Raw genomic sequence first — 23,879 nt, 5'->3', positions numbered from 1 at the left:
GAGCCCAATCATCTTCCACCAGGACCACGGCCTGTGGTACCTTCTCTCCACCCATTTATGGCCGGCCACGCATTTATTCTGGGTCAAATCTGCCAGTTCTGTACCCTTCTTTTGGGAGACACTGGTCAAAGACAATCAGTGGGTTCCCATGGGTCCTCAGCTCCTCCTGGCAGTTGCTGGGGAGGAAAGAATGGGTTCCAGTGGGGAAGCAGACAATGGGCACCAGGGAGCACCCCCCCGTTCCCTGTTCCCTGTGCACTGGTATCTTCAACCCAGGAGTTTCAGAAATCAACGTGAATCCTGGGGCATATTTACTCCAGACCAGCGAGCCCCCATTTGCATCTAGCATCCCGGTGGAGAGGAGCTGATCTGGAGAATGTCCCCTCCTCCAGCAACCTTTCCCTGCCCCACGATTCACCTTTATTCCCTGTCTTTCCGTTTACAACACTTATTGCAATTTGTAGTTCTATCATTTTGTGGACTGTGAAGTCCCTGTGGGCAGGGAGAGTATCTATTTATCCCGTTTTGTGGCTCCCACTAAGAACAGGTGGCCCATGTGGCCTTTCTGCCTGCGTCTCTGGGAGTTCCTTTGCTACCTCCTTCCCTGGCACAGTGTCTTCTTGCCCTGGGCTCCAGGCTGGCTTTCAGGTCACCTTCATCCCTCCCTCTTCTTCCTAAGCCATCCCACCTAGGAGCAGAGCTGCAGCTCACCCACATGACATCTTTGTGTGCCTTAAAGGCACCCCAGATCCCCACTGACCAAGGCAAAGACACATGGTCTCTTCCCTAGGACTCAGCCCCTTTCCGGTGTTCTCTGAGTGAGTGGCTCCATCAGGCGGCATCTGGGGCCAGGCAAAGACCTGGGAGTCATCCTGACACCGTCTTATTGTTTATCCCTGTGCCCCTCTCTGTCTGATCGCTGCTCCTCCTCACGTGTCCCGAATTACATCTATTTGTCACCCTCTCTGCAACGCCCACCCCACTGGGTGCTACCTGCTCCTCGTACTGCTCTGCCTGCCTCCTTAACCAGCCTTCACACTTCTATTCTGGGCCCCTCCATGCTCCGTGCTCCCGCCAGAATGTTCCTGAAATGCAAATCCAATAATGTTGCTATCATTCCTCCCTCCTCCACACACATAGTTTAAAACTCTGCTGTAGCTTTTGTTGCTCTTATAATTAAAGGCAACAGCTCAGGCCATAGCAGATGGACTCGGAAGATGTACTCTGGGAGTGGTCTCTTGTGGACCCTCTCCCCAGCCTGGCCTTAGTGTGTGTGTGGCGAGTAGGGGGTGGGAACCGCGCTCTGGCAGATCCTCTTCTTCTTCTTTTATTTTTTTAATGTATACATTTTATTTTTGAGAGAGCATGAGTAGGGGAGGGGTGGAGAGAGACGGGGCAGAGGATCTGAGGCAGGTGCAGTACTGACAGCAGTGAGCAGAAGCAGGGCTCGAACTCAAGAACCACCTGAACTGAAGTCAGACACTCAATCCACTGAGCCACCCAGGCGTCCCTGGCAGGTGCCTCCCCTAGACAGTGTCCCGTCGAATGCTGCAGCCTGGTTACCCCTCCTGGTCTCCATAAGGACAGTGCACCTCCTGGCCACGGCAGGGGTGGGGCGGGAAGGTGTGCCTGCTCCTTCCCTTCCTCCCTCCAGCGCTGGCCTGCCCACCAGGGAAGCCCGGGCCACAGTTTAGCTGTGTGCTTTCTTTTAGAGCGGAGTTGAATAGCAATCTGTAAGTTTCCCTAAACTCCACAAGACAAGTATAAATTCCTCTGAGTGGCCTCTGTGAAGAGAGCTGGGACTCAAGCCCAGTCCTTTCTAAAGAAAGAACTCTCCCTCTTGGCTCTTTCACAGCCCGTAGCAGGGCTGGAGGGAGGGTCACAAAGAAGACTGGGGTCACCCCTGTTGCCAGTCCTGAGTACATGGGGCTTCCTTTCACTTTGGGATACGGGGTCACTTTACCTTCTCCTGAGTCCTTTTCGGGGCTACAGGCAGAATTGATAGAAGGAGTTACAGAATCCTGTTTTGCATAGCAGGGGCTCAGTGGAAGGAGTCAGTTAGAATCTACTATTCTACGATGAGAAGGGGCATATTCCTTTTGGGGAAGTCAGGCTGGTACAGCTCTGAGCAGCTAGAGGCCCCACAGAACCCAGGAAGCAGACAGGCTGTACCAGCTACCTCGCCTCCATCACCACCACTTCTGGTGCCTGAAGTCAGGGTGCAGGGACCTTTGAAGCCCCAAACCTCCCCCTCCCCTGCTCACCTCCCAGCATCTCAGTCAGCTCCTGGACCCCATCTGGTTTCCCAGTCCTATACTGAGCACAGAGAGTATAGGCAATCAGGGTGGATTTAAGGCCTTGTAACTCTGTGGATAATATTGTCTAAGGGGACTTGCTCCCAAAAGCTACATGATTCTCAAAAGGAGGATTTTGAGGGATGGTGTTGAGTGCATAAAAATTTGTGTGCAGAGCTCATCAAAAGGGAAACTATATGTGCTCTTACCTTCCTGTCTAATCCGGAAAATCTGGGTGTTTCCAGGAATGTTTATTTTTAAGGCACTTGCCTGTAGATTTTGATGCTCCGAGGGAAGGTTTGGGAACCACAGTTTAGACTGCAATCTAGCATAGTCCATTTAATTTTTAAAGGTTCCCCCTATGTCTTATTTTCATGGGTGTATTTCATTCTTACCACAAAGTTACAGGAAGAAGGGCGATGACAGAGGACACTATGTACCTGATGCCCCATCCGTGTAAATACACATATAGACACAGAAATTTAGATACATAGAAATACAGTTATAAAAATGTGGAGAACTCTAGAGTGACTTCAGTATGCAATAGCACTCTGCTCGGAAATGAGCTGGGCACTTGCCTTCTTTACCTAGGGGTCCCATGAGATGGGTGTGTGTTTCCCTGTTCACCTTCCCAGCGCTTCTGAGATCTCACCGGAAGGATGTGGTCTTAGAAGCAGCTGGGAATTCCTTTCCAGCTGCAGGTCGATGCGGTACATTGGGGCTGCAAGTTTTTCCCCCGTTAGGAAGAAATCTATTCGGTGGGACGTGTTATAATTCCACCCACTGGTTCTCAAAATGTGCCAGACACTGGAATCACCAGGAGAGATGTCAAAGTCAAATGTCCTGGATGCAACTCAAACCAATTCCATCAAAATCTCAAGGTGGGGGATCATTCTCAGATACCAGTATTTTCCAAGTCCCCAGGTGGTTCTTGGTACATCAGAGTTGAGAACTATTAATTTGGCCTACACTCCACCTGAGAGAGGAATAAAAGTATAGCAGGAACCTTCACTGCAATGCCAGGAGAAGAAGATTTCTTTTCCTTGTACCTACCCCCATTCATGATTTCATGATTACTTTGTATCCACTTCTTCTTCTGTGGTTGATTTCCTTTCTTCTTTCTCTGTAGTGTGTACCTGTATTGTAGTTTTAGTACATTTGGAACTGTAAAGTTCTAAAATTTTTTAATTTTTTTTTTTGAGAGTGAGAGAGAAGAGAGAGCACAAGCAGGGGAGGGGGGGAGAGAGAGAGAGAGAGAGAGAGAGAGAGGAGAGAGAGAGGAGAGAATCTCAAGCAGGCTCCATGCTGTCAGCACCAAGCCCAACACAGGGCTCCATCCCATGACCCTGGGATCATGACCTGACCTGAAATCAAGAGTCAGATGCTTAACTGACTGGGCATTACGGGCACCCTACAACTGTAAAATTCTTATAACACAACCGTTTTCTTTCCAGGTATATGTGGCCCCCGGTTACCTGAGATTTTAAAAACGGAGGTTCCTGGTCTCTGGCGCACACTCACTGAATCAGAATTGCTGGGAGTGGTTCCATGAGTCTGGATTTTTATTTTTATTTTTTATTTTTTTTAATGTTTTATTTATTTCTAGGAGAGAGAGAGACAGCGCGAGCAGGGGAGGGTCAGAGAGAGAGGGAGTCACAGACTGAAACAGGCTCCAGGCTCTGAGCTGGCAGTCAGCACAGAGCCCGACGCGGGGCTCGAACCCACGAACCGCGAGATCATGACCTAAGCGAAAGTCGGACGCTCAACCGACTAAGCCACCCAGGCGCCCCGTGTCTGGATTTTTAAAAAGCTCCTCAGTGATTCTTATCCTCTGAAGTTTGGACATCTCTGCCCTGAACTCACCAGTCCAGGTATGAGTGCAGTCATGCTTAAGGGCCCAAAATATTGAGGGTGAGGACCTAAGAACAAGCTTAATAGGAATGTAATATATTTCAGTCTCGCAAAGATAGACATTCTGAGGACAGGGATGAGCAAAGGGCTGATTATTAAGTTTCTAACTCCATTGACTCTAGAGATCTAAATGAAAATCCCTAAGACTTTTCTCAAGGGAGTCTCTCTTAATAAACTGAGATCTGAGAAAGAAATATCCCAATGCGGATTCTGTATGGAATGCAGTACTGACCGCATCCAGCATTTACATGACACCAGTTACCTATCTCCACAACAGTGCTATCTAACATTCAACCATAGAACCTCAATAGTGCAACAAGAAGTAGTGAGTTATGCTGATGTGTCTGGGCCACCTGGGTGATTCTGCTTATCTGGACTGAGCTTGGTGATCAGTTGTAGGTCGGCTACTGACTACTGATCTTGGGTGAGTTTCTCTACCCAAGGACTTGGCCAGAGCATCTGGAAGGAGTCAGCTTGCTGCAGGTGTCTCATCCCCCAGCAGGCTGGCCCCAGGCACAGCAGGATTCTGAGAGAGAGCAGAAGCATGCAAGGTTTCTTAGAACCTAGGTCTGCAACTTGTACAATGTCACTTCTGCCACACTGTTGGCCAAGTCAAGTCACAAGAGGAACCCAGATTCAAGAAAAATAGGCTCTACCCCTTGATGAGAGAAGGTGTCAAGTCACATTTCAAAGGTTGTGGCTGCTGGAAGGACATTCATTGTTGCATTTATGCAAACAACCTACCTAAACTTTGTTTAGCTAATACATAGCCGGAAGGCACAAAGTTCCCTTCTGACAGCTCTTGGGTGGGTCCCCGGCATCAGAAAGGTCTTGCATGGGAAGGGAAGGCCTTGCATGTCCACAGTGTGGTTTCCAGTGTCTCTTTCCAGTACAGTGAGAGTCTGCTGTACATCACCGTGCGGGATGTGCAAAAATATTCAGGAATTATTCAAGATCCTCAGGAAACCTCCCAAAGATGGCATCCCAGCTACCTGCTTCCATGAGGCCCTGAAATTCTGGTCAGGCTCTGGTTGTTAAGGAGATGTGTGGTTTCGAAGTGGGACACGTCCATTCCTGCGCTAAAGACCTACTGAAACGCTTTCATCTCCTTTTCTAAATAAGTAAATACATTTTAAGACTAACCTTTAAGACCCTGCACAGTCTGAGCAAATGACACTTTCCAAATTCATCTTCTAATGCAAAGTCCTACCCTCACGGCCCGAACCTGGTGCTCAGGGGCTCTCTCTGTCCTCCCGGCCTGAAGGTGCCATTCTGCAATCTGCAAATCCAAATCTTAGCAATTCTACAAGTGCCTATTAGACCTTCACTCCTAACACCAAGTGGAATGTGATACTTTCCCCTTTACTTGGCGTAGAAGAAACAGAAGAGCGACTCAAGCTAGACAAACCTGAGTGTGGTTCCATCATTCACCTCTTTGGCCTTACACAAGTCACTTCATTTTCCTCGGCCTATTTTTTTATTTTTTTAAATTCTTTAAACTGGGGGAAATACCAGTGGCAGAGTGATTATAATGAAAAAAGTCTTCTAAGTTCCTAACACTTAGAGAAGGTTCTTGGTAAATGATAGCTATTTTTATGACCCCATGCGACAAACTATGACCTTATTCTTTTCCATGATGTCTAATGTCGCTATCTTACCTTCTTCCTACCCACACTTCCCCTTTCTTAAGGACAGCGGCTATGTCCTTCTTAATACGGTGATCTGCATTCTACAGTTGAGCAAACAGAGAACCCACGGAATTAAGTTACCTGTTCAAGGCCAGATAGCCAGCAACGGTGGCATTGAGATTTGAATTTATTCTGGGATGTTTTCTAAATTCCTATCTCGTACAGCCTTGTATACGTAGTGGTCACTACTGGTTGTACGCACCTACTGCAAAGGCGGATCGTTCTGGGATCCTGCCATGAGCACTCGGAGCGGCCCCAGAGTCAGAAGCTGGAAGCCAGCAGTCCAGGGCCCCGAGTCACTCTCCCCCATTGAACCTGGCCAGTACTTGCATGCAACCGGCCTCAGCAGCAGGGCGGGAGGGAGTGAGCAAGAGACCACCGTGACTGTGCAATGGTGTAGAAGAGGCGTGCACTAATCCTCTATGCAAGGGAAGGAGAGAGTCCGTGGGTGGTGGAAGGTTGTGTACCCCAGGGCCGTTTTCCTAAATTTCCCCCTGAATCGAAGATGAAAGATTTGTTAGTGTTCATTTTAGGAGCACGCTGGTGCCAAAGAGGGAGTATTAACAAGTCCGGCCTCAACTTCCTTTGAAAGAGTTCTGTGGACAGGTTTGGCTCACCTGGGTTTTGACACAGGTCAAGGATGTAAGATTAGGGAGAAGAGACATTTTCTGCCACGGACTCTTTTCTCCATCCATAGTGGGAAAGGTGCATTAGAAACTATGAGTTTGAAATGGTACCTTCCACCAAATAGAATAGTCCTAAGATTAAAAATGCAATACATTAAAAAAATTTTTTTTAAGCTTATTTATTTATTTACAGAGAGAGACAGAGAGAGCAAGCAGGAGAGGGGCAGACAGAGAGGGGGAGAGAGAAGCCCAAGCAGGCTCCACACTGTCAGCATGAAGCCTGATGTGGGGCTTGAAGACACGAACTGTGAGATCACGACTGGAGCTGAAACCACGAGTTGGACGCTTAATGGACTGAGCCACCCAGGAGCCCCCAAAATGCAATACATTCTTAAGCTTTCCTGAGTCTTTTTTAGGATTAGGCTTGCGGTTCTCTTGGGAGAAATTTTTAGCTTTTAAATTTACAGCTACTGATTTGATATAATTGGTCTGAGAACCTTCTCCTTGGGGACTATCTTTTAAATAGAAGTGCCCCTACAGGACTGGAGAGGTAAAAAAAAAATACCTTATTTTTTTAAAACTAAAAAAAGTTGCAAGTTACCAGGAGAGGAAAGTTCTCTAACCTCTTGTTTGGAACATGGACTATCCTTTCACTTTTCAGTAAAATCTCATGGTGATGGTACTTACATCATCAAGCAAGAAGTACAGGCTGAATAAAAGGTGGGGAAGTTCAGTATAAAAAGTGTTATTAGAGGGGTGCCTGGGTGGCTCAGTCCGTTGAGCGTCTGACTTTGGCTCAGGTCATGATCTCATGGTTCGTGGGTCTGAGCCCTGCGCTGGGCTCTGTGCTGACAGCTCAGAGTCTGGAGCCTGCTTCAGATGCTGTGTCTCCCCCTCTCTCTGCCCCTCCCCCACTCATGCTCTGTCTCTCAAAAAAAAAAAAATTTAAAAAGTGATTATTAGAAAGATGACTTCAGATCCTCACTGTGCCTTTTCTAGGTGCCAACTCTTGGGCAGGCAAAACTGAGGCCCAACTTCCTCATCTGCAAAATGGACACAACGGCTCTTTCCAAAGTTACCTGGAGACATAAATGAGATCTTGTATGTGAAAGGACCAAGCGCACACAGGAACATCGACTTTTATTTCACTTTTAAAAATGGTTCAGGGGCGCCTGGGTGGCTTAGTTGGTTAAGTGTCCGACTTTCGCTTAGGTCATGATCTCGCCATTCGTGGGTTCGAGCCCCGCGTCGGGCTCTGTGCTGGCTGCCAGCTCAGAGCCTGGAGCCTATTTCGGAGTCTGTATCTCCCTCTCTCTGGCCCTCCCCTGCTCACGCGGTCTCTCTCTCTCTCTCTCTCTCCTAGAAATAAATAAAAAATATTTTTTAAAAAATGGCTCAGGGTTGTTAATAAATTCTCAGGAAACCAGCGTCCAAAGGGGGGATTTTTGAGTTGAGGGAGGCCATGGGGGAGGGCCAGGCTGCGGGCTGAGTTGGCCGGATGTGCCCTCCCCGTGCCCTCCCCCGGAGGTTGCATATTACTGAAAGAGACAGACTCTAATCAGCAAGGAGGTGGTTTCTGCCCAACTTCCCTTACAGCTGGACACGAGGCACAAAGGGAGAGCTCTCGCCTTTGATATGGATTTTTATGTAATCAGCATAAATCAAAATTAGGACTTGCCTTGGGAAAACCTTACATGAAAGACTTTACACGTCCTCTGTATCTTTCCAAAAGCCTATCTTACATTTCTACTTGGGACCTTACCATCTATTCCCGTTACACATTATAACCTCCCCTTCCCCATCTCTTCTCCTCCTCATCTGTTTCAACGAGCAACAACCCTGTTCTCAGGCGTTCTCATTTCGCTGTTCAAACTCACTACTGTACGTATATTTCAAATACGTGGCTACATTCCACCTACTTCTCAAATAACCATGTCAAGAAGGTATTATTCCCCTCAGACTGTGGTGTGGAAATCACGGATCACAGAGATTAAATTACTTCTAGGGCCACAAAGCTAGTATTGGAATGTGAAGAAAAAGTTCCGAAGCCGGGCTCTGACCCCAGGTTCAATGCTCTGTTCTCATTCTACATTACCGTTTTGGCTCATAAGAGACAATGGTGAAATTAATTTGCCTCTTGCTGCGATCACAACTGATATTTTATACTTTTTCAGGAGAGGGGAGGGACAGGAAGGGGAAGGCAAAGGATCTGAAGTGGGCTCACTGCAAGAACCATGATGGGGTTCTTGAAGCCATGAACTGGGAGATCATGGCCTGAGCCGAAGACAGACGGTCAACTGACTGAGCCACCCAGGTGCCCTTCTCCAATGACATTTTAAAAGGCAACAGGAATTATATATTTTGCACAAAGTACGCTATTGCAATATTCCATTAATACAGTATCAAGTGATAATAACTGTCACCAGAAATCTGTGGGTCAGGAATTAGGGGAAAAAATGACTTACTGTTGTGATGTCTTTTTGAATGCACGTCTTAATAATTGAGCAGAAACAAACCTAGGCAAGAATGCTACTCCAATATAAATGTAAATATATATAAAAGCAAATAATCAGGGATCGGTTTTGCCAATTTTATTGAACCAATAAAATTCCTACTAATAACAATGAAATAAATTTCTGCAAGTATAAATGTGATACAGTTTAACAAAACCCATTGTTCTGTACCTATAAATAGATTTTCAAAATGTCATAAAAAGTGCAGTTATGAATTGTTAACATGTTAATACACAGTTCCTTTATTTCAAACGTGTTTGTCTTGACTCACTAACAGTTCCTTCTGCATCTGTTCAAATAATATTACCCATCCCTCCAAAAAAAAAAAAAAAGCCATTAAAGCACTAGAATATTACACATAAACTGATCCATTCAGGTCAGCTTTAGTCAGAATTGTAAAATCAGCAACATAAGAAAAATAAAACCTACTTATACATACAAAAAGCTTTCATGGGTTCTATAATCTCCTTAACTGCTGACTCTGTGGAGGGCATAATAGTTGAAAAGGCTTATATGGTTAACTACCTTAGACTACTACATCTAGAGCAGGATCTGGGTTGCCGGAACAAGTTTAAAGTGGCTGTTTATCAAGTTTGCTATCTTCAGAATTGAAACTATAAATATGAGACCGCTGTTGGACGCTGAAAACTGCGTGAATCCTAAATTGCATCAATGATCTATTTGATAAAAGCTTATTCTAATTGAAAACCTTATATAGTAAGAGACTGATATATATAGCAGTCTTAAAGATCATGTCATCTGCCTCACATTAGTCCAAAGTCACGTGCTTTGTAAAAAAAAAAAAAAATTACAGTAACAAAGCACAGGACTACAAAGGCAAAACATCACAGCTTCTGATTACACTGAATAAAAAGTACCAAAGAACGCAAAAGATAATTCTGTATTAATACTGATGAATTAAAGAACTATAATAGACGTTTCACAGCATGCTACATATATCGCTCACAACTTAAGGATAAAATGATGTCTAAAATTGAAAGTCAAGAAGTTGGCAATCTGATTTCATGTGCAATTCAGCTACAAAGTCTTAATATATACATTCATTATGTAGCTGCCCTGCAGAATCAGGATTTAAAAAAAAAAAAAAGAGAGATTTCAAGTTCAAATCCTATTTCATAAGCTAAAGGATACATCCAGTTCTTCCATGACCAGGAAAGTTATTTTCAGGTTCGAAGGAGCTAATTCAAGAAGCAAGGCCATGTTCCAAGTTGACCTGACAAGGTTCTTCTTCACCTTGCTCAAACTGTGCATGTGGATGGGACTATTCTATTAGCATGGAGCAGATGCCGAACTGGCTTGGTTTGCTTCCTGTGTCTGTATTATTTTGAGTTGAAAAGAGTACATACGAAGAGAAAGAGGAAGGGAAAAATCGTGTTTTCTTTCCAGAGAAGATATATGGATGCAAAGAAAATATGTGCACTAGATAGAGTCTGGATCACTTTCCTTGACAAACAAGTACCAGTGAACTCTTGCCTTTTATTTTAGAGAACCAGTGAAATTCAGAAAGGAGAAAATAGTCTCTCAACATTGCAAAGGAAACGACTTGGCTACCCAACTGATTGGTTTCCTTTATCCTACCTTTGGATCCTTCCTAAGAAGATTTGAAAGTCAGTGGAAAAATCTGTAAAGACTGATTAAGAAAGAGATCTGCTAAATGTCATAATGCGTACACTTGGATAATCAGAATTCATGAACAATACTTTAGCATTAAATACCAGAGATTCTCTCTCCCTTTGATAATCTTTCTGTGGAAATTATACATTCATTTCTAAGAGGTTAAGCTGAGGGGTGCAAGAAAATAGACTGTCTTAGCAAAATTTATATACCAAAAATTATATTTATCGTACTTAGACTCACTAATGTTTGATGTTGTCCTGTAAGCTATAAGTAACATGGGGTGTTTGTTCTAAAGGCTATTTGATAATATGCATATCATTATTTCCAACATTTCCACAAGCACTAAAAAAAATCAGATCTTCCTTCTTCCCACCCCCCACCCCCGTCCCTGTATGTTTTCTTTGTCAGTTCTGTAGTTCATGGTGGTGCAGTCAGAATTCATTTAAGCTAGAATGACCACTTCATGACATATGATTTAGTAAGAACCATCCCTTCGGTGTCTATTATTAAGTCTTATTTCTCAATGAGGCATCGATTCACTCCTAGGAACTTTAAAGGCATTTACTAGACTCTGCCATCAGGTCGGCTTGTTCATGAACGGAACGTAGAGCATTCCAATGCCAAACGCCACCACAGACTGTATTAGTCTACACCTCCAAACAGGGTGGCTCGTTGCCGGGTCAGACAGCCATCTGTAGATGAACATGCCCCATGTTAGATACCGGACAGAGTTGTCAGCCGTGAACAGAGTGCACACTGGCTGGAGAGGAAGAACGGCCACTTCACCCTCTTCTGCGCACTTGTGCCTTAAGGACACGGTCTGGAAATAACCTGAACTGCAGCCAAGGGGATAAAGACTACAAAGTCAGTGTGCTCCCTTTTCACCCCATAGTACCTTTCTCCCCCATGGGGAGCAGGGTAGGAATGGGGACTAGAAGCCTAGTCTAATCCAGGAAAGCTTGTTCAAACCCTTATGTACCCAACTGTGGTATTTTATCTATATAATATATCAAATGGGCTTCTGCAATCCAACGGGACCACCTAAACGCCCTTTATCATACGTTCTTCTCTTAGAAATGTGTTTCAAGGCCCAAGTAACAACAATAAAACAAATATCTGAAACACCATCCATGGATGTGCCAGAAGTTTCCTGTTCCCCCGAGGGGTTACACATGAATCTGGATTGCTAGAGAACTTTAAATTTACATTCAAATGACTTGGACTAACACCAGTATTTATTACCTACTATAGATCCAGGTTAGGGTGGTAGCTCAATCAATCACTTTACAGTCCTGCTAAATGCTAAATTCTGCACGGTAGAAATAGTTCCATTTCTGTATCATGTATAAATATAAAGACTTCTACTTTGAGAGAAGGCTAAAATCTTCTAAGACTTATTAAAATATGGAAGTAGCATTACTGAACAGCAGAGAGTGAATCCATGAAAAGGTTGGATACTCTGAATTTATAGGCTCTTTGGGGATGAGGTAGAGGCAGCTGGGACAGGGTAGAGGACTATGGGGTGGTCAGGATTACACTCGGTGCTGCATAATATCTGCTAGGGTGTCTAGGGCGAAGGTTAGTCAACATGTAGCTGGATGACTGAGGGATTGAGGGGAGTGGGGACAAAGTCCTGTTCTGAATGAGTGGAGAAAAAGGAACTCAGAAAAGTAAATGCTGGTGACTATCAGCAGGTGGCTGGTGATGTTTGGTTTGGATTGTGAAAAGGCCTTCAGACAAGATGGGCCGAGGGAAGAGGAAGACGGCAAGCATGTAGAGGTTGAGGCACTTGGGGGAAAGAAAGCAGGCAGGAGAGGGTGGACTGAATGCAGATGGGAACTCCCACACGGGAATGTTCCCTTATATTAGGTGTGCGATGCTGAGGATGGCCACACTCAAATGTTCCCCGCGTTCACTGGAAACCTTCTCCTTCCTCACAGGGCTCTGCCTCCACCTCTAGGATCCATTTCACCCCAGCGATTTTTGTTCTAGGTCTCATCTGAGCAGACAGTGCTAACTAAGCCAAATTAGCGTGGAAATAGGCTCCACACACAGGGGACATTTCAGTTCTGCAGACTGAGGGGGATATAGTCATGTTACAGTACTGCTTTGAGGAAAGACAACGTCCTTTGATTCTCGGTCTCCGGAGGGATACGAGAGAAACAGATTAAAATGACGGCCACCGAGAATAGGTTCTGATTATACAAAGTAGGTAACTTAACACTCAAGCCGAACTGAGGGGCCCCGTGTCTTTCAGGGTGCTGCTGCATATACTAAAAAAATTTCATACACTATTCACACAACATTACTGTTGCACGCTTTTTACTCCATGCAAGACTGTCTATTTGCATAAAAGAAGAAAAAGAAGAGAAGAGCTTAAGGTTTTGCTTTCCAGAGGGAAGGTTTAGAATTGTCTCCAAAACACAACACAACACAAAAACCTCATTTTACTACCACAGTGCAAATCATTCTCATAACATGCACTGAAATTAATTTTTGTCCCTGATGAACCAGATTTACGAGTTTAAAAAATCTTACCTTCACACATGCATGCACTCTGCACTAAAGTGGTGAACTATTTTTAAATAAAGATCTTTAACTTTTTTGCTGATCATTTTATTTTGCTGCGGCCTAATAATCTAGGATTTGGGATTAAAAAGAAAAAAGCCACCAAAACTCTGTAAGGTGGAAAAGGAAAAAGTTGCTCTGGAATAATGTGATTTAGTTTTCAGAAGAATTTAAAATCCATAGAGGATTTCATAACACAATGAAAATAGGGGCTCTGGTTCAAATATGATTTTAATATAAAGCTTCCACTGAGTTCACTGTTTTAAAACAGCCCTGTGTTGCTCTGCCATTGTTTGGGTTTAAAGCCATTATGAAAGGCCAAGGCCATGGCCCAGATTCCACATTAGCCATCTTTTATTGTGAAAGTACCCTGGATGGGACAAAGATTCTTCCTGAGACTGAGACAACATACTTGGTTCAAAAAGGTAAAGAAGGTAAGGAGTGGTGTCATCTCAGCAAGCCTCGTTTCCTCTGATTATCAAGGGTCCATCTGAGGAGACCTAAGCTTGAGAGGGCAGCTGCCTGGCCACCTCCATGGTCAAGGGATGGGTTTACAGATCAGACTGATGTTCAGTTGGTAGAGTATTTTAAGGTATTTCCTAAGGTGATCTGAGAAATTAAGAATCACAAGTGAAGACGGGAAGTAAATAGACATCACCAGGCAGATCATCAGTGGCGTGTTAGACGGATTTCAACATAATAAGCAAGGAAGTTAGAGAATTCACAGCCACATGTGCTGTTTTTCCAAGTACACTTGCACATTTTAAGTTTGGCACAATGTGAGCCCCAAGGTGGAGGTTAGCGTATCGTATAATCACATCGTTACACTAATTGAACCAGATATCTCTTTGAAAAATATCACATTTTAATATAAAAAGCTATACTATAAATTACTACATAGTAAATTCAATACTCTGAAAAAACACCACCCTGGAAAACCGCATCAGAATTTCAAGTCTGCATTAGAGAAAGTTCACAGCAAACTTGCTGTAAAATGGTACTCGTGTTGTGCGTGCTGCATCTCAGTAGGTGCTCCAGCACCTTCGGAAGTCAATTTTTCTAGGCTGGTTCACTGAGGTTCATAAATACACTGTTTTGTTTTTGTTTATCGTTCCAAGTCGACTTACGTTCCTGATTACTGATGAGAGAGGCCAATGCTGAGCTAAAAAGAAACTCTGCTAGAAAAGAGATCTAGTAAAGGCACTAATATTTCCAAACCCCAAACTCCAACTACTTCCATTTCTGGGGTAAAAAGAAAAAAAAAAAAGACAAAAACTAAGTGGCCATTTTCATTACTTACACCTTGTTCCCCTTTTGGTCTAAAGCTCATATGGTTTTTATGTGAGAATTTCTCCTCCTTTTCCATTTATAAAGATCCTTTTTTATCCTGCAATACAGGTCACCTGCGCAACAATAGAGGGTTATTAACTGAAAGGAATGTAGTTAAAAAACAAAACAAAACAAAACAAAAAACCACAAATGTCAAGAATAAAAGATATCCTCAACTCAGAAGTTCTAAGGTTAGGGAAGTCAAATGAGCATTTATGTTATCACCTGTGTTTTGTCATTTTCCTAAATACCTTCCTTGCAGTCAATAGACATACCTGTATGATGTGATGCTGAATAAAGTCAACATACGGTATATGCAATAAACAGAAGAGATCTGGCATGGATTCTTTGAATGGTATCTTTAAATAAACCACCCTGCCTTAAAAAATATTAGTAATTTTTTCCTCACATGGAAGATTTCAAACAAGATCCTGGAAACTAAAAAGGCAGAACCACCTTATGTTAGTAGGTTTGCAGTCATTTTTCTATTGTCTTATCTGGGACAAACTCTAAAAGAAAGCAACCTAATGGATTGTACCAGAAAAGGATAGTGAACGGGAAGATAAAGTGACTTAACAAAACAATCACCCAAGATCCTTTCATGAGAGAAAAAGTCCTATATAACAATTCAGTCAGTCTTCAATGAAATCTTTGTGGGAACTCTAGCAGAGAATTTTGACTCTATTATCTACCATGAGAAAATGGAGTCGTTTTTTAAAAAATTAGCAGATGTGTGAAAATTCAAGTCACCCTTAATTAACCAAAAAGTGTTTAAGCTGTGCGGTCGTGTCCTACTGGGTAGTTGTAAGCATCTCTTAGGCACTTCACTGGTTCATTAACACAATACAAATTAAAGCTAGAAACACATAATGTTGTGCTCTGTAAAGATAGTCTAATCAGGCAACACAGACCAATGCAAAAATGTGACTTTTTGGATGCTTCTTCCTCCCCTAAGACTTGATAGCTTTTTTAAACCAGTTGTCCAAAGAGATTCTTTTTTTTTCTGGGGAAGGGGGTGCTTTGGCATTAGGAAAAGAACATTGTTCAACCCCAGTAAGGCAAAAGCCTTGTGCAATAAAGAAATTCGAACAAAATTTCTTTATGGCTCTGTTTACAAGGACACTTCTGCAATGACATAATGGGGGGAAAGTTCAGCTGAGTATTTTTTCCCAACATATTGCACTTTTTTTGTTGTTGCTGTTCAATCACATTAATGCATAGAAACACACTTGTTACCTCTGAATATTCAACTGCTCAGCCTATTAGAAGAAAAATCATGGGAAAGAAGTTCTAAAAGCCTACCAGGAAAAAATACAAGTATATTAACCTTCCTCTGCTTACTGCGATATAGAAAGCGCTATGAGAAAAGAAAAATGTGCAAAGAAACTTTTTTGGTCAGTCCTGTGTGGGTACAGGCTTGCATGTGCCAACTGAATGAGCGGTGAGCAGCTCTGTGAGCGCTGAGGACTTAGATGAGTTAGGACTGTCAGTGACAGAAAGGATTGTGCATAATTCTGCTTTTAATATACACATCTGATATGGAAAACGGAAACTTCTGTTTCAGAAGAGAAAGAAAAGAGCTGAATTTGGCATTTCAGTAGCATGCTTTAGAATTCATCATGATTAATTTCACATTAAATTATGGACAATGGCTGTATCACATTTCACGTTATCGCCAATAGCAGTAAAAAAAAAAAAAAAAACAAAAAAAACCCCAAACAAACAAACAAACAAAACCACAAACAGTGCCTGACAAATAATCTCCTGGGGACACAGATAATGTGTCCTGTGAGCAGCTTAGTTCAACAGCGCATGCTTTTCCTCCACCAGATTTAGGACACAACGTTAAAAGTTTAGAATGGCCAGAAGAGGCCATTCTTTGCTGAATTCCAATATCTGAAAAACAACTGCTTGAGCAGATTGTAAGCGCTTTTCCTTATTACAAAAAAAAAAAATAATAAAAGAAACAAAAAAAAAAAACAGGAAAGAAAAGAATACATATACATACAAACCCAAAAGCACTGAAGTTAAGCATTAATAAACCAGGTTCGTGATTTATGATCAGTATCCAAAACTCCAACTATAAAACAATGCCAAGTAGTGCTCCTCAGTATTATCTTTGCAATCGTTAGTAATGTTAAGCATCAAGAAAAATAAAACACATCATTGCACATTACAGCCGCCAGAGAGAACGGCTAGACTTTGACACTAGAGAACTGAATAACTTTGATGCTCATCACAAACAGCTTCTGATGGATATTCTTGTGTGAAAAGGTCTTTACACACAGGTGATGTTTTCGCTGGGTGATGCTTCAGGTCAAATGCCGAGTTATGGCACGAAGGGCGTAAAGGAGTTCAGCTTGCATCCGTGCTTCCATTAAAAGCAAATTTACGTGAACCTAGAAATGACAATGCTAGCAACTTAGCGGCCATTACAAACAACTGAAAAAGCTTACATTTTCTTTCTTTCTTTTTTTTTTTTAACATATGGGACATTCACAAAGGTTTGTCCTGTGTATACAGACACATGTACGAACACACATGTCTCGGCATATCTATGCATGTAAACGATGTAACATTCATAACAAAACTGTGTCTACGGAAAAGAAACGGATCTTGTGAGTGGCAAAAATGACCTCTACAAGTCTCTGCAATACCAAGCATTATGTCAGAATGTACATGATGTGTAAAGCTAAACAGTCTTCTGGATTACCAAATAACATAGTGTTCAATTTTTTAACAAACTGCAACTTTCCTGTAAGTTATACCTTTCCTCCAGTTTTATGTGGCTAAAAATCAGCTCTACTGTTCTTAGAGTCTATGTTCCGTCCTTGGAAGGCCTTTAAAAACGTTTCTTCCTGTGTACTTGGAAAGATGCTGAAGTGAAAACCTGAAGCTTAAGGCAGTTTGTGATAACTGTCTGGTCTTTGTTAGATATGGGTAGCATCCCTGGAATCTTTTAGATACAAGCCCCTAAGTTTTGGGGGAGATATACCTTAACTGATCAATTAAAATTAATACCTATGTATTTTTCGAAACGTACTACAGAGAAATGTGTTTTGATATTATATTTATTATGATAACATTCTACAGTTTAGATATACTGTTAGATAGATTCTCTTGACCAGTAAAGGGAATTTCTAGATACAGCCTAGTAAAGTAATGCAAATATATAAATAGGACATAAAGATCTATGAAGAAGAGATGCTGGCAGTAAAATGGGTTATTTATCCTATGTATGACTGACTCTAAGACTTCATAGAATCTGTTAGGTATGGAGGCCATAACATTCTCTGTCAAGGTCACAGAATTCATTAGCGAATCAGAACCCTAAATGGATTTTTTGACTTGCAAAAGCTTGGAAATTGTGCTGTAAATGGAAAATCCATGGACTTAAAGGTCAAAAAGACCTAGGATTTAAGGCCAGCTCTATTACAGTGTTGTTAAAGATCCTAACATTTATTAGGCCTTACATAATGATTCCTATATATTTCATCCAAAGACATATTCTTACATCAGGGTATATATATTTGGCTCAAAGGTCCTGCATTATTGTCAAAATACAAAATTACCAAGTTGGAATAAGAAACTATTGCCTAAGAGGTTAACTCTAATGGCCGGAGTTACTCTCTAAATGGATAAACCTCTGGGTGTGGCACAATCATACCTGACACATCTCAGTAGTTTTGATTTTTATTAGTCACTAGACTGGTAGACATCTTCCTAAATGTACTTCAGAACTATCAATATTCATGGGGCACCTGGGTGGCTCAGTCAGTTAAGCATCTGACTTCAGCTCAGATCATGATATCGAGTTCGAGCCCTGCATCAGGCTCTGTGTGACAGCTCAGAGCCTGAAGCCTACTTCGGATTCTGGGTCTCCCTCTCTTTCTACCCCTATCCTGCTCACACTCTGTCTCTCTCTTTCTCTCTCTCTCCCTCAAAAATAAATAAGCATTAAAAAAATTAAAAAAAAAAAAACTATCAATATCCAGATCCAATCTTTCAAAGGCTGATGCTACACTTTTACTGCACATACCACACTGGACAAAACATACCACAAAAATTTGGTTAATATTCAATAAACCTGATTTAAAAACATTGTTAAAGTATAGCCACATGACACCACTTCCTTTTCTTTAATGGCACTGATTTATGAACTTTTTCATAATCATTCCTAATTATATTGGACACGTGTCTAAGGTATATGGAACGTTTAGTCATGAAACACACCTTTTCTGAGTGCTTGAACTGACGCCAGTAACTATCATACATGCGCTTGGTAGTTCTCTCAGGATAGCAGGTCACGGTCTTAATGTAAACCTTCAGGCTTCGTTCAAGTAGTTGATTAACTTCTCCATAATCATAGTCATCATACCTATGAGCAGGAAGACAACAATTTTAGAATGACAAAGTCAAAACTTCTGATTTCTCGGTTTGTCTCAAGAGACGTTTATTGTCTAGCAGTTAAATACCAAACCCTCATCAGCTAATTGTTCTAACAAATATTTACTGAGCGCCTATTACGTGCCATGTACTTTGCATGTTCTCTTCTAGGTACTGGAGAGACACTGATGAATAGAATAAACAAAAAAAAATCCCTGGTCTCATGGAAATGAAGTCCTACTGGAGAAAAAAGAGGAAAAAAAAAAAAAAAAGACAAGCATATAATGTCAGGTGGTGATAACTGCTGTGGAGAGAAAAGAAAATTGGAGGCTGTGATAGGCGGAGCTGCTGATTTGGGGGAGGGTGGCCGACACCTGAGCAAAGGCCAGGAGGAACAGGAGCACATGTAAAGCCGCAAGGCAGGAGCCAGGATCAGACAGGAAACGAGCACCGAGCTTGAGAAGCAGCTGTCCAGAGATCACAGGGAACCTCGCCAAGAGTGGTTTTGTAGGTGTGGTACCCAAGTGCATTCGAGGGGGGATGGGGGAGGAGAAAATGGTGACAGTAGATATACAACGCTTTTTGAAAGAGATGTGCTGTGCATGGGAGCAGAAAAATGAGGCAGCAGCCAGAAGGAAAAGAAGGATGGAGAAAGGATTTTGTTTTTAAAGATCAGAGAAGTAACAGCATTGTTTATTTATACTTATGGGAACGATCCAATGAACAGGGTAAAGAGGATGTGCAGGAGAGAGAAGGAAGAATTTTTACTTTTTAAAAAACATGTTTATATGTTTATTTATTTCTGAGAAACAGAGCATGAGCAGGGGAGGGGCAGAGAGAGAGGGAGACATAGAATCCGAGGCAGGCTCCAGGCTCTGAGCTCTCCGCACAGAGCCAGATGCGGGGCTCACACCCACAAACCATGAGACCATGACCTGAGCTGAAGTCAGATGGTTAACCGACTGAGCCACCCAGGCACCCTGAATTTTTACTATTGGTTACAGTTGACATACAATACTGTATTAGTTATAGGTGTATGACACAGTGATTCAACATTAACATATTTCCCAAAACGCTCGCCACAAATGTAGTTACCATCTGCCACCATACAGGTTATTACGATCCTACTGACTGGATTCCTTGTGCTGAACATTACATCATCATGACTTACTTACTCTAGAACTGCAAGTTTTACCTCTTCATTCCCTTCACCTATTCTGGCCTTCCCTCCAACCCTCCCCACCCCCCCTCCCACCATCAGTTTATTTTCTGTAGCAGTCCGTTTCTGTTTCTTTGCTTTGTTTTTTAGATTCCACATATAAGTGAAATCATATGGTATTTGTTTTTCTCTGACTTATTTCACTTAGTAGCATACCCTCTGAGTCCATCCCTTGGTCACAAATGGCAAGACCTTATTTTTTATGGCTGAGTAATATTTCATTGTGTGTATATACCGCATCTCCTTTATCCTAGGATAGGGATGCTAAATGAGAGGAGATGGGATTTTGTGGCCAAGTGCACAGGGCCACAGACAGTTCATCCATAATATGAGAGAAGAGACAGCAGAGTAAATGGGCACAGAGGCAGACAGGAGGGTAAATGCAGTATTGGGAGGTTGTGGGATTTCTCTTCTATGTTTTCAGCTCATTTTTAACTCAAACATATGCTTAGTTAAAAATAAGTATTCAAAAATGTTATATGAGCCTTTTTTGGTAGCACCCAACAGATAAATATAATCACCATAAGATTTGTTATTTATTGTCTTCAATATAATATATCATAATTGAATTAAATTGTTAGTATTTGTGTTTCTTAATTAGGTAGGTACAATATATGTGTTTCAAAATGTGATGGTTCTGTGATAATTTATTGCCTGGAATGATAAGTGAGTAAACAGCACAGTTATTATTTACCATCCTAATAGTGTCTTCTAGGTAGAATGGTTTCCTATTAGGAGATGTTTCAGGAAATTTTTTTTTTAAATTAAAACTACAGAAGACACTTTGCGTAACAAACTGAATTCTAATTCCACACCACAAAGGCTTTCTGATACTATATCAGAAAGGATATAGTAGAGTCAAATTGAATGTATTCATGACTGTGAATCTTCTCTTTCTGCAAATCTATCTCCATAAACGCCTTCAAAACTCAGCTCAAAAAGGCACATTCTCCCAAAAAAGCTTTCCTGATTAGACCATTCAATCTTATTCGCTCATTTACTCACTGTTCTCTCCATGCCAATTTTCCAAATTTAGAGGCCATTAATTTATACTGACTGATACTTTCATTTCAGTGTTCTCATGTGAGCTTTATGAGGATACAATCTATCCTAGTTTTATTTAGACCCTAATTACACCTCCTTTAAAAGTAAATAAACAAACCAACATTTATTACACTGAGCTAAAGGGACACAATAGATGGTTTTTTAACTGTCTAATTCTTACAGGAAGGACTCTTAAATTGAGTCTGATCCTATCCTAGCCTCCAATGATTTTTGATCTTTTTCCCTCCTCAATACATTCTTATTACTGTATTTACAGGTATATGCTAAAATTCCCAACAAAGAAAACAGTTTTTCTCTAAGATGAAGGCAATTTTTAAAAATCAGATGTCTACAGGTAATATTTTCTCCCCAGTACTGTATAACATTGAAGAGGACCGAAGCAAGACTCAGGTCAGAATTTTCACTTAGGAATGGTTAAAACTGTCTTTGAGAACGAACATACCTGATTCCAAACATACAGTGAACATAGTTAAACAAAGCTCTGCGCAGCATGGTGGTGTCAACATCCTCGTGGGTGGCCATAGTGTTATAGGTGAGACTGTAGACCATGCGGAACTTCTCATCAAGAAGGTGTCCAATGTCAGAATAAAGTCTGTTCACCAGGGAGAACCCATGATTTTCCCAGGTATAGTCCTAAAGGAGGAAGTCATATCCAGTTACAAAACGGTCATTCTGTGTTTAAACTCTGTATGTATATTAAATATAATTACCGATGCAAGGACGTGAAAACATTTTAAATTTAATTCTAAGTTGATAGCTTTCCTGAGAACCTTTCATATCAGTCTGTAGATGAGAGTGCCAGGTAGTCTCCTCAGTGGGGACCACAGTCAGACATGTTGGGATGAACTCTGGCCACCTCCTAGGGTCAGCTAGTACGCAAGCTACACCCGTACCTGGAAGAACGCCTTCCAGAATATTGGAATATTCCTATGTGACTAAAGCTGCTCAGTGACACGCACGATCAGCAGATCACGTGGATAGGTGCTACGGAGTCTGTCTTAATTCAAACTTACACTCTCGTTAGGAGCCACATCACTACGGTGGCTCCATTTTCTAGGGATGGGAGCAGGCTGGCGCTGGAGCCCAGAGATACCAGTGTGTGATCTTATTACAAAATGCCATTTTATTATAAATGGAACTTTATCACTTGATTTCCTCCCTGCTCCTCCCCAAGAAAAAAAAAGTGGTATGAACACTATACAATTACCATATAACAATGCAAGTAACTGAAGACAGATTCCTTCTGCTTTCTTAGAGGGGGAAATTTTATTATTTCAATAATAAAATAATAATCTGTCTACTGGGTGATCAAATTAGACTAGGCTAAAAACTAGGTTACGTGAAAAGATTTACAGACTCTATCAAAATGACCATTAATTTCTTTAGAAGTCAATGGATTTACGTTTCAGCATTTCACAGTTAAGAGGACAGTGTTTATTCTCTAGTTCCTCTGAATGAAGGCATCTTCTACCTGAGCTCGGAATGTTGGCAAATGCTCTTCTCCTCGTCTGGCAAAGTCCTCATACCCAAAACCGGGATCTTCAATATATCGGGAGACATCAGATGTTATAATCATGTCATCTTCAAAATCTAAGGGCAATAATGAACATTTTAGTATAAAGGAAACTGTGTATAGAACAATGGAACTGCTCCATTTCCCTCCACTTTTTAGTTTTTCCATGGATTTCTGAAGTGACAATATTGACTTTATGGCTTAAGTTTTGAATACAATTTCATTACCACACAGTGGCCATTAACATGTGTGTAGTTGTCTGGGCAAGAAAATGGCCACAGTAAAATATCTAACCAATAGTTAGCAAAGGATCAATACACTGGTTTTGCTAGCGCAGGCCTTTGAGTATAAAGCTTAAACATTATTTGAACTTGTGCAGGATGAAATGGGAAAGAGAGGAGATAAAGGTAAAAGACCAGTTCAGTGGAGTTTAAAGTTAAGGCAGATTTTGTTAAAATTCAATGGTGCTTCATCTGCATGTGTTCATAGTGAAAATTAGTGCAATGTAGTTCATTTTCAGCTCACCGGCCGGCATTCAGGGAGAGGGGCTGGGAAGGGAACTCAGCAGGGAGGAAAGTGGCCTTTTGGGTACCACTGTTGTAATTCTTAGTTGACTTGGGTGCTAAAATAGGAAGGTTCAGTTTGGGAAAATCCACTGAGTTTTAAAAAGGCATACAACATAGGAAGTAAACAATGTGTTGAGGAGACTGTGATTAGAATATGATAAACGTGGCATGGAGGAAGATAGGAAGACTATAATAATCATTAAGACAGCTGGCTGCCGCATACTTGATAAGAGTAAAAATTTACCAGTGAAAAAGTTTTATTTTATTTTTTAAAGTTGACTTATTTTGAGAGAGAGAGGAGGGGGGCAAGAGAGAAGCCCAAGCAATCTCCACACCATCAGCACGGAGCCTGATGCAGGGCTTGAACCCACAGACCAGGAGATCATGACCTGAACCAAAGTCAAGAGCTGGACGCCCAACCGAGTGGTTGGAGCCCAGGAGCCCACTGCTGAAAAATTTTAAATGCCCAATGTTAATTTGGTTTAAAAAGAATTCTCTCCTAACTCACCTTTTTTTTTAAGTTAGTCCATCTTTATAATTACTTTTTTTCTGATTTCAACCAC

At 41.8% G+C, this 23,879-nt stretch overlaps 1 protein-coding gene across 2 annotated transcripts in view; it reads right to left on the bottom strand.

Moving 5' to 3' along the window:
• Positions 1–9,095: 9,095 nt before the first annotated feature.
• The window catches only part of SESN3 (sestrin 3), a 73,210-nt gene continuing 58,426 nt past the window's right edge, over positions 9,096–23,879 (bottom strand). Inside the window, exons 7-11 of one of the 2 annotated variants that reach the window (XR_005532236.1) lie at positions 22,709–22,827; positions 21,680–21,870; positions 18,801–18,945; positions 14,843–16,966; positions 9,096–14,641 (exon numbers count right to left, since the gene is read on the bottom strand). Coding sequence is in view for 1 of the 2 variants with exons in the window: in XM_039254994.1 (XP_039110925.1) it covers positions 16,880–16,966; positions 18,801–18,945; positions 21,680–21,870; positions 22,709–22,827 (542 nt within the window). In the remaining variant the exon portion in view is untranslated. Of the gene's footprint in view, positions 16,967–18,800; positions 18,946–21,679; positions 21,871–22,708; positions 22,828–23,879 lie in introns of both variants that reach the window. The other variant, XM_039254994.1, reaches the window with a different exon arrangement.

The sequence above is a fragment of the Hyaena hyaena genome, unplaced genomic scaffold (assembly GCF_003009895.1).
Source record: "Hyaena hyaena isolate Hyena2069 unplaced genomic scaffold, ASM300989v1 scaffold_506, whole genome shotgun sequence".
Lineage (NCBI taxonomy): Eukaryota > Metazoa > Chordata > Mammalia > Carnivora > Hyaenidae > Hyaena > Hyaena hyaena.
Note: the sequence above shows the minus strand (reverse complement) of the source record. Positions and strands in the feature narration are given on the sequence as shown.